General features: G+C 42.6%; 1 protein-coding gene across 1 annotated transcript; it reads right to left on the reverse strand.

Annotated features, from left to right (window-relative positions):
* Positions 1–663: 663 nt before the first annotated feature.
* LOC121193628 (dead end protein 1-like) lies at positions 664–10,754 on the reverse strand. Its single transcript, XM_041056028.1, has 5 exons — positions 10,731–10,754; positions 2,492–2,597; positions 1,736–2,061; positions 1,405–1,537; positions 664–1,175 (listed from the first exon to the last, which is right to left on the reverse strand). Exons 1-5 carry the CDS (start codon positions 10,752–10,754, stop codon positions 664–666), a joined length of 1,101 nt encoding a protein of 366 aa, XP_040911962.1.
* Positions 10,755–11,609: the final 855 nt, after the last annotated feature.

The following is an 11,609-nucleotide window of genomic DNA, read 5'->3' on the forward strand; positions in this document are numbered from 1 at the left end:
CTCATGTTCATCATTGTGCTCAACACTCAAACATGGTTTCTGAGTTGACTCTGATGTAAAGGTGTTTTTCACTCAATTACAGTCAAAGGGTGTCTGCCTCCTGTCCACCTGTCCACTGAAAGGGTCAGCACACTTCTGCTACTATCAAAACCATTTAGACCTATCAAGACCATTTCAGATTTTAAGATTATTGAAGCTCCGAACCAGATCATTTAAACAAAACTGAATCCCTGATTGAATTTCCTTAAATGGCCATATCCCAAATGTGATCAGATGTGAGTTGCTGACCATACTTCTCTGATGCCAGCAGAGTTCAGAGCACCGCAGTCCTTCCCACTTTTTGTAAGTTGGTCTTTTTTTAATGATCCTCTCAAATGGAGTGGATTCCAGTCCAAACCATCTCCATGAAGTAACAATACCATCACATTTTCTTTTCAGATCTCATTTAATTAAAATGAGGAACCCATCCAACAATAACACACAAAGAAAAGCATGCATAAAACAAACTGCAGAAGTTCAAACGAGACAAACAGGTCCACTACAACTCTAATAAAAAACATGCAGAAATGAACTAACTACATTTAAGATCAAACATCTTTTCTTGGATACATAACATCTTAGACTAACAGATTCGCCAAGTCGTCAGCGGGCTAACTGGTTCTCTTAAACCCTCAGCAGGACCTGCTTGGCTGCAGCCTGCCGAGCTTTCTCCAGCGTGGCAGTCACAGTGGGTCCCGGCAGGATCATTACCAGCCCTTTGAAGGGTGCGGTTAACCTGGGGATGCACACTGTGTAGCTAAAGAAGAGGAATCCATCCAGCCCAGCATGGCTGTAGTACATCTTATAGAGCGGCTGGCCAACCCCAGTCGCCTCACACACCTTATACAGGAGCATCACTGGTGATCCTGCAGAAACTAGCTGCCCCTTGGAGGAAGAGGAGCAGGAAGGGAGTGGGCATGGGGGGGTAGCGGGTCCTCCCACTGCCCTGCAGAAACCCGGGGTAATGGATGCGTGGCTGGCCAGACGAGGAGGCAGGGCTGAGGGCCCTGGGGAATTTGGGGGGGGCGCCAGGAGGCCTTCAGGAGGTTTCTGTGCAGGCAGTGGATCGCCCGGGTTCACATTCGGTGCTGACTGCCACTTGACCGAGACAGTCAGCGCAAAATGCTTCTTGAACGCTGGAGACAGACAAGAAGAGGAAGTGAAGCAGGAAGTACCAGAGCTGTTTTGTACAGAAGGAAACACTCGTCTCACAATATGTGACATTTATAATGCCTTTGTGCTGCAGGAGGCTGGATTTACTTCTTTTCACTTAAAAATCACCTGAACATGGAATTTGTTCTGGGTGATTCCCGGTGTATGTGCAGGGTTTTGGCAGTGATTCAGCATCAGCAGGAGCTCACCTACCTTCCACCAGCATCTTCTTGGCCATAGAAGCTAAGTGGTGGGATGAGAAGGCCACTATGGCCAACACTCCCTCTATACCAGGTCCGGCCTTCAGAGACACTCTCTCCACGCCCTCTGCCAGCTCACGCAGGACCTGGAGACAATTACCCACAAAGCAGTCGCAGCCTTAAAACCACCTCTGTGGTACTTCCTGCTGCAGACAGGCAGCAGGATGTTACTCAGCCATGTTTTTAGTTCGAAGAAAAACAAGTACTTCAGACAATGACTAATATTAGACAGAACGGGTGCTCCTGTCATGCTAGGACAATGACAAGCCACAGTGCCACTGTACCTGCAGCAGGTCCTTTTGCCTGGTGGTGGCTGGCAGGTATTCGACACAGAGGCGTCTCTTCTCTGTACTGCGGCGGACGCTGAGGCGGAAGCCGGGCTTCAGCATGTGGCCGTCCAGCAGGCGGATCACGTTAGAAGCTGCAGCTGATGAACTGTATTTGGCGTATGCGAAGCCGCGGTTCTGCCCGCTGTAGTTCATCATGAGCCTGAACTCCCACAGTGGGCCCACAGAGCTGAACAGGGGGATGAGCAGGTCCTCGTAGGCATCCCTTGGAATATGGCCGATGAAGACCTCACAGTGGGCTACTGGGGTGGGTCCGTCCCACCCTGAGAGCAGAAAGGACAGGGCTCTCGCCAGGTCAGGTGACCCAACAATTAACTGATTTTTACGAACAAGTATTTTCTCTCCCTACGGTGGCCTTCAGGTAATCTAAACATGCCAATGGCCCTCTCTGTGTTTGGTTTGTCCGTTCTAGGCTACTGTAGAAGCATGGCGGTGAAACATGAGGTCATTCTAATTTAACGAAAACACGAATCTTAGTGTCAGATGACCAAACACTAATGAAAACATCATTATAAATACGCTACTCCATTTCTGCCAAAAGATCCCCTTTAGTCTTACACACTGGGCCTTTAAAATTAAATAAAATAAACAGCTGCTAAAGCCACTCATCCTTCCTGACTTCAATTTCATTTCACTGTAATTGTGTGTAAAGGTGGGGTGATAGAGCTGAGCAGCAGCAGCAGCTTCTCTCACCTTCAGGTGGGCCTCCGTACTTCCTTTGGCCATTTACTTGAACCAGTTTTGTATCGGTTATTTTCAGCCAGGTTTCCAGCGCCTGCACTCGCTCAAGGTTCAGCAGCTGACAGGAGAAAACAAAGTGGGAACAGTTCTTCAGTGACAGCACCTCTGAAGCTAACAGGACAGATCATCAGAATACAATCAGTGTTTTATTCACGTATACTGCAGCGGGCTATACTAACAACAGCTGGGTTATTGGAATATGAAAGCAGATTTCACCCTGGTGGTTAGTTATTTTTCTACTGTTTCAATAATGCTTTTTCCAAGTCTTTATGGTTCAGTTTTCACTCACGGACCACAAAAAGAAATCCCTGTGAACTGAACTCTCTATGAAATACTGGATAATTCTATGTTTGGTCCTCAAACCGTTTTCTAAATTACACCATCAGAAAAGTTTAAAGTGGAGTTGTCTTTTTGGAGGAACTGCCATCTGTTTTCTAAGGCATAACAAGAAGCTCAAACTGGTTTAATCTATAACAATGCAGTGTATTTTACAAACTCAAACTCGGTCCACATGTATGAAACTACTTCTCAGGTTTATTTACTTATTAATCAAAGGTGCAGGGGCACTGTTCCAGATGGTTCTGGCCCACTTTAACCACAGGTCATATCTATCAAATACGTGTAGTGGATTACAGTAAAATGTAAAGTAGAATGAAATGGAAATACTTACATACAAGTACCTCAAAATTCTAAAGTCCAATATTTGTGTAAATGTACTTAGTTTCCACTTAGCTAAGCTTCCTTAAATGTAGTTAACAGAAACATTTCAAATGCTGTCATGCAGTTCCATGATGTGTCCCCTGTGATGTCCAGCAGGCCTTATGTCTGTCTAGAAAGCTCAGTCAGAGCAGGGAAAACTAAAGAAAAGATGGCCGAATTCCAATTAGTTTCCACCAGATTCAGGATTCTGGTCTTGTTCACACTGGCTCACTGTCACAGTTTACCGAGACACTTGAACAGAGCAGAGCCATCATTAATGTTATTAGTTACACCTGTGCTTTTACTGCTATAACAAGGCACAGTCTCTTAGTTATTTGTTGTTTATGGGGAGACAAAATAAAATAAAGCATTTGAGCTCCATTCAGCTATGGGTTTGCACAATGGCCTCACTAACGAACCGTGTCCCAGCGAGACTAGATAAATCCACATGTATATGCTACCATCATATTAATGCATGTGTTCACTGTAAGCAGGGCTGTTCATTATCCATTAATCTGTCAGTTATTTTCTCTCCAAATCGTTTGGTCTATCAAACATGAAAAAACTGTTAAGGTTTCCCATGGCACAAGGTGACATCATCACGTCGGGTCGAAAACCCTAAATCATTTTCATTTTACTGTAACAGAGACCAAGAATTTGCTTGGTCTCTGCAAAAACTGCAACATTAACATTTTTCAAAGGATCAAAGGATTGTAACATTTTTCCTTCTCTCTCACAAAAGTTATACTCCAAACATGGTAACATCATCAGAGGTGTTCAGTCAGAAAAGTGTGAAGATAAGATAAGAGAATCATTTACTAGACAATTTCCCTTTGGGAAATCGCGAGAGTGGTGTATTGCACTGCTAGTAATGTTGTGTGCTTCGCAAAACCCAGTATTGACACTATTGTGTGTGTGTCTGAATGTGTTTGTGTGCCTCTGTCAATATTGTGCGGTGCTTCTGCACTGCACATTATTGACTGTGTGTGTGTGTCAGTCTGTCTGTGTGTGTCTATTTTTGTGTTTGTGTGTGCCTGAGTGGATCTGTGTCAATACTGGGTTGTGCTTCGCACAACTATTGTGTGTGTGTGTGTGTGTGTATGAGTCTGTGCGTGTGTCTGTGTTTGAGTGCCTCTGTCCTGTGTGCCTCTTCGCACAACCCAGTACTGACTATTGTGTGTGTGTGTGTATGAGTCTGTGTGAGTCTGTGTGTGTGTGTGTGTTTGTGTTTGTGAGCCTCTGTCAATATTGTGCGGTGCTGGCGCACCGCACAATATTGACTTTGTGTGTGTCAGTCTGTCTATGTGTGTGTCTGTGTCCCCTATAGTTCTGCTATAGTTTTAATTACAAAGACAGAGAGACATAGAGTTGTTACAGGGAGAGAGAGAGCCACAGCTCTTGCAGTCACGGTTGCCATGGGGATGAGCTTTCCCGCCGCTGAGGCAGCTCACAGGTGCTCTGACGAGCTCATTTTCGGCAGAATCGGGCCTGCCGAACAACTGCTATCCATGGAAAAACAAAACATGGTATGGCTAAACAAACGGCACCGTCAAAGAGACAAGACTTTAAGGAAGACCTGAATCTATTTTTTATGGTCCTACTGTCTAAAATGTGGATTTTACAGCAAGTTTCAAAAAAGGGGATTTTCTGCTTTTCTCCAAAAATCCTCTGCTCAATTAACATTGGAGTCAATGGAGCAGTTGAGAGCTCCTCTTGTCGCTAAAAGGCACGCCAAAGAGAAACTGTAAATCCTACAGAAAAAGTAAACACATTGTGAGAGAGAGGACAAGTGTGGCTACAACTTTGGAGAATTTCACTGCTATAGAGTAAAATTTGTGGCCGTAGTCGTCGTGTAAAGAAAAAATTTCAGAGAGTTTTTTTAAAGCCTCTCCACTCTAACCTCCCACTCTAGCCTGGAACATTCCGCAATACACAATCATTGAAAAGCCTGAATTTTTTCAAAATCACTCATGATCAGTTGGAGCTCACAGTTAAAAAACTACACAACTTAGGAAAAAGTTGAATACACCCCAAATACACAAGACTTGTGTCTACATTTTACAGTTTGAATGGTGTTTCTAGGTGAAAGTATGCCAGAGCAGTTGATGTTTGAAAAAGGGGGAGAATTTGCGACTTTTGTGAAAATTTCCCAGCCATTCTCTATGGGAAAATTTCGGCCGCTTTTTCGCGAATTTCTTCGCGAAACGTGAATATTCTGGAGAACAAAATACAAGCACACCGAGTCCGATCGAGCCGCACGTTTTGATGTATCATTTGTTAGTATGCGCTCGAACCGAAAGTTGGGAAGGAAGAAGAAGAAGAAACTAGACAATTTCCCTTTGGGAAATCGCGAGAGTGGTGCATTGCACTGCTAGTAATGTTGTGTGCTTCGCAAAACCCAGTATTGACACTATTGCGTGTGTGTGTGTCTGAATGTGTGTGTGTGTGTGTGTGTGTCAGTCTGTCTGTGTGTGTCTGTGTTTGTGTTTGTCTGTGTGTGCCTGAGTGGATCTGTGTCAATACTGGGTTGTGCTTCGCACAACCCAGTATTGACTATTGTGTGTGTGTGTGTGTGTGTGTGTATGAGTCTGTGCGTGTGTCTGTGTTTGAGTGCCTCTATCAATATTGTGCGGTGCTGGCGCACCGCACAATATTGGCTTTGTATGTGTCAGTCTGTCTATGTGTGTGTCTGTGTGTGCCTGAGTGGGTCTTCGCACAACCCAGTATTGACTATTGTGTGTGTGTGTGTATGAGTCTGTGTGTGTGTGTGTGTGTGTGTTTGTGTGCCTCTGTCAATATTGTGCGGTGCTGGCGCCCCGCACAATATTGACTTTGTGTGTGTCAGTCTCTCTATGTGTGTGTCTGTGTCAAAAGACCCCTATAGTTCTGCTGTAGTTTTAATTACAAAGACAGAGAGACATAGAGTTGTTACAGGGAGAGAGAGAGCCACAGCTCTTGCAGTCACGGTTGCCATGGGGATGAGCTTTCCCGCCGCTGAGGCAGCTCACAGGTGCTCTGACGAGCTCATTTTCGGCCGAATCGGGCCTGCCGAACAACTGCTATCCATGGAAAAACAAAACATGGTATCGCTAAACAAACGGCACCGTCAAAGAGACAAGACTTTAAGGAAGACCTGAATCTATTTTTTATGGTCCTACTGTCTAAAATGTGGATTTTACAGCAAGTTTCAAAAAAGGGGATTTTCTGCTTTTCTCCAAAAATCCTCTACTCGATTAACATTGGAGTCAATGGAGCAGTTGAGAGCTCCTCTTGTTGCTAAAAGGCACGCCAAAGAAAAAACGTAAATCCTACAGAAAAAATGAACACATTGTGAGAGAGAGGACAAGTGTGGCTACAACTTTGGAGAATTTCACTGCTATAGAGTAAATTTTGTGGCCGTAGTCGTCGTGTAAAGAAAAAATTTCAGAGAGTTTTTTTAAAGCCTCTCCACTCTAACCTCCCACTCTAGCCTGGAACATTCCGCAATACACACTCATTGAAAAGCCTGAATTTTTTCAAAATCACTCATGATCAGTTAGACCTCACAGTTCAAAAACTACACAACTTATGAAAAAGTTGAATACACCCCGAATACACGAGACTTGTGTCTACATTTTACAATTTGAATGGTGTTTCTAGGTGAAAGTATGCCAGAGCAGTAGATGTTTGAAAAAGGGGGAGAATTTGTGAATTTTTTAAACTTTTCCCATTCATTCTCTATGGGAAATTTTTCGCAGTTTTTTGCGAATAACTTTGCGAAACGTGAATATTCTGTAGAACAAAATACAAGCACACCGAGTCCGATCAAGCCGCACGTTTTGATGTATCATTTGTAGGTGTGCACTCAACGGTGTGGGAGGAGTAGCGAACCGAAAATCGACACGGAAGAAGAAGTAGCGGAAAAAAGCGGAGTAGAACAGTAGTGTGCATGCTTTGCATTGCACACTAGGTACCTCTATAGCTGTGCTATAGAGGTGCCTAGTGTGCATGCAAAGCAATGCACCACTAACTAGACAATTTCCCTTTGGGAAATCGCGAGAGTGGTGCATTGCACTGCTAGTAATGTTGTGTGCTTCGCAAAACCCAGTATTGACACTATTGTGTGTGTGTGTATGTGTATGTGTATGAGTCTGTGCGTGTGTCTGTGTTTGAGTGCCTCTGTCCTCTGTCCTCTGTCAATATTGTGCGGTGCTGGCGCACCGCACAATATTGACTTTGTGTGTGTTAGAATGGCCGTTCTGACACCAGAGACTGCCAGAGGAATAAAAATGCCAAGGCAAAGGTGGAATAATGCAGATACGTATTTTCTTTTATTTTCTCTTTTGTAACACAGGTATAGCAACACACAGGGTGAGGCCTAGCCAGTAACCACGTAGATTTAAAATGGGCGCCCTTTTATACTGTGGCCTGGTAGGCATAATTAGACAAAACCATTCACAGGTGTTCATAGATATAGATTTATAAATATGATAATATGAAAAATATGATTATTAGATTTAACAAAAAATATTTAAAATAACCTGCGTGCTGTAAAATAATCCCTCAACCAAACACCATAAACATATTTACAATAATGATATATATAAGACAGTTTTCGTACCCCCCCCCCCCCGTCTTGCCCTGCCACTTGGCTGCACCCGGAACATTATTAACCCCGTCCGTTACCCAGGGGACTCTTTTCCCTGACGCACCCCAGGTGAACGCAAAACAGGCAGAAGGTGAGTATTAACGATAACATGCACAATTCTGTAAGGCACTTCCACTATTCTTCTCACAAATACCACAATACGTTTCATCACTTTTGCCGGTGTCCGTCAATTCTGGACCGTCCGCTGTCCACGGAGTCTAACCGACCTCCTCTCATTACAGACGGAGCCGAGCGGCCACCCCGGCATCCGACCGAGGCCGACTCCTCACATATGATAACTATATTACGCAACCAATATTGCCGTTATCCCGTGAAACTTTCATGTTTGAATGTTATTTGCCAAATATCTAATAAAAGTGCCTTTCGCCATTACTATAGATTGTCTAGTTATTTATAAACAATATCCAAAACCCACCGTGCACAATATTTACAATAATATTTACAAAACCATAACCCGACAGTCAACGGTAACAAAGTCCTTCGTTACAGTGTGTGTCAGTCTGTCTATGTGTGTGTCTGTGTGTGCCTGAGTGGGTCTGTGTCAATACTGGGTTGTGCTTTGCACAACCCAGTATTGACTATTGTGTGTGTGTGTGTGTGTGTGTATGAGTCTGTGTGTGTGTGTGTGTGTGTGTGTGTGTGTGTGTGTGTGTTTGTGTGCCTCTGTCAATATTGTGCGGTGCTGGCGCACCGCACAATATTGACTTTGTGTGTGTCAGTCTGTCTATGTGTGTGTCTATGACCCCTATAGTTCTGCTGTAGTTTTAATTACAAAGACAGAGAGACATAGAGTTGTTACAGGGAGAGAGAGAGCCACAGCTCTTGCAGTCATGGTTGCCATGGGGATGAGCTTTCCCGCCGCTGAGGCAGCTCACAGGTGCTCTGACGAGCTCATTTTCGGCCGAATCGGGCCTGCCGAACAACTGCTATTCATGGAAAAACAAAACATGGTATGGCTAAACAAACGGCACCGTCAAAGAGACAAGACTTTAAGGAAGACCTGAATCTATTTTTTATGGTCCTACTGTCTAAAATGTGGATTTTACAGCAAGTTTCAAAAAAGGGGATTTTCTGCTTTTCTCCAAAAATCCTCTTCTCGATTAACATTGGAGTCAATGGAGCAGTTGAGAGCTCCTCTTGTTGCTAAAAGGCACGCCAAAGAGAAACTGTAAATCCTACAGAAAAAATGAACACATTGTGAGAGAGAGGACAAGTGTGGCTACAACTTATATACTATATATATTATATATATATACAACTATATATATATATATGACATATATATATATATATATATATATATATATATATATATATATATATATATATATATATATATATATATATATATATATATATATATATCAACATTTGCAATTGACTGTTAAACAAAGTACAATTCAAAAATATTTATTGTCACTTAATTTGTTAAGTATAAGTAAATCTGGGCTGGAATGGTGTCAGGGCCATCGTCTCTCCCTGTCTCCCGCTCACTCGTCTCTCTGTCGTCTCTCCCTGTCTCCCGTTCACTCGCCTCTCTGTCTTCTCTCCCTGTCTCCCACTCACTCGCCTCTCTGTCTTCTCTTCCTGTCTCCGGATGACTTGTCTATAAATGACATCTCCTTGTATCGCTAACTTCCCTTTCCACCTGTCACTCACCTCTGATCTCTCTCATCTCTGTATTCAGAGTCGCGCTTCAAAGTTGATTGGCTGAGCAGCGTCACGTGGGATGGCTTAACTCGCATGTAATTGGTCTGTAAAGTCCGCTAAACAGATACCGTAAAGACTAAAAAAGCCGTGCTGGTTAAAATATTAGCGTCCCGTCGTGATGTAGAATAATCGATAATTTATTGATTGTAGTTCTGGATCCGCATAGGACGGCGTTTGGGTCTGGACCCGGACCGCAGTCCGCCTGTTAGTGACCTCTGTCTTATACAGTCTATGCATCCACCACACGACAGTCCCCGAGTCCAACCCGACTAGCTCGACCCTGTGTAACCGCAACACACAGCATACAACAGAGTGCATAATGTTGCTGCTATGTTTTAAACATGACTGTTTCAGATAGAGAGGTTTTAGGTGGAGCTGCAGGGTTTGGTGGAGTTGTGCCTGTTATTTAACTGTGAAACAATCATTATTATTTCAGATTGATAAAATATATTAAAAAGTTAAAAACATTATTATTATTATTATTGTCGTTATTAATGATAATGATGAAAATAATTTATTAAAATGTTTAATATTATATATTTACCGGCTTTCGCCGCTGCCTCCATCCACTATCCATTTACAGTTACAGAAGCACACAAACAACAGCAGCCGCTGACTGACGGAGCTGCTCTGTCCATGCAATGTCGGACTTTTTAAACAGAAAAATGAGACCAAATAAAATTGTTTTTATATAAATTTTTGAAAAAATTTTTTAGGCTGTAAAGTTGGCTATTTTAACATGGGGGTCAATGGAGAATTGCTCCCTTCTGGAGGTGATCCTCACTACTCCCCCTTGGGCTCAACCAAACCCGACGCTTTGAAGAAGGAAGAGAAAATAACAGCAAAACGAGACCATACTGACAAACACAGTGACTTAGTACAGCACAAGCCACCGCGAGCGCTTTTACCCAATGTAACCAACTACGCGCGCGTGTTTATAAACAGCTCGCGAAGCTTCCGACACAAACTATTTCCTTAGTCCAATCAAAGCCCTCACGCCGTCACAGATGCTCGCGCTTCAATTACCCAGACCACCACTTTTTTTTTTTTTTTTTTTTTAATCAGGTCAATTCCTGTTTACTTAAAAACAACCGAGTTTCAAAGCGGAACACAGGCAAACGTTTCAAAAGTTACCTGGATCTGCTTCCTCTCCATCATCTCCACCATAGTCGCGTTAGCGCACTGCGGTCAAGTCAGCCGCTACTTTCTACTGCTTAGTCAAATCAGCCGCCCCTGTATCTCAAATGCGCATTGCAACTAACAGTTACGGTACGTAGGGACGAACAACACGTTCACCTTTCAAAATAAGAGCAAACGCGTTGTAGGGTATGTTCTTATATATATATATATATATATGTATGTATATATATATATATATATATATATATATATATATTTTTTTTTTTTTTTTTTTTTTTTTTTTAAAGGTATAAGTACTACCACTTTGTACTCAGCTGTCAAACGACCAACTATTTACATATGCATGTGTTTACAAATTTGAGGAAGGACAAAAAATGTTTCTGTCCATAAGTAGTCAATGACTTTCATATTTTTAGATGCAGTACTTACTCTACTACTGCCATAAGTACTTCCACTGTGTACTTTCAGAGTAATCAGTTGTCAAAGTACCTATCATTGTTCAAATATATGCATCTGTGTTGAACTTTGAACAAGGGTTAAATTTTTTTCTGTCCATAAGTAGTCAATGACTTTGATATTTTTAGATGCAGTACTTACTGTACTGCTACCATAAGTCATATGAAGTCCTACCACTGTGTACTTTCAGAGTAATCAGCTGTCAATTTGCCTACTATTGATTTAACATATACATCTATGTTCAACTTTGAGCAAGGGTTAAACTTTTTCTGATCTTCTTCAGCATTTTGTAGCACACATTGATAGATCTAAGCTTCCTCAGAAAATAGAGTCTGCTCATCCCCTTCCTGTAAACAGCAACGGTGTGGGTGTTCTTTAATAAATCTTCAGCCTTTTTAAAAATACATATTAACATCT

The sequence above is a fragment of the Toxotes jaculatrix genome, chromosome 2, assembly GCF_017976425.1.
Source record: "Toxotes jaculatrix isolate fToxJac2 chromosome 2, fToxJac2.pri, whole genome shotgun sequence".
Classification (NCBI taxonomy): Eukaryota; Metazoa; Chordata; class Actinopteri; family Toxotidae; genus Toxotes; species Toxotes jaculatrix.

Excerpts from the sequence above, each read along its gene's own strand:
- LOC121193628 (XM_041056028.1), bottom strand. The coding sequence starts at position 10,754 with ATGATGGAGAGGAAGCAGATCCAG. Across the intron at positions 2,598-10,730 it reads TGGAGAGGAAGCAGATCCAG|CTGCTGAACCTTGAGCGAGT; the intron begins GTAACTTTTGAA and ends TTCTCCTGTCAG. Across the intron at positions 2,062-2,491 it reads GTACGGAGGCCCACCTGAAG|GGTGGGACGGACCCACCCCA; the intron begins GTGAGAGAAGCT and ends TTCTGCTCTCAG.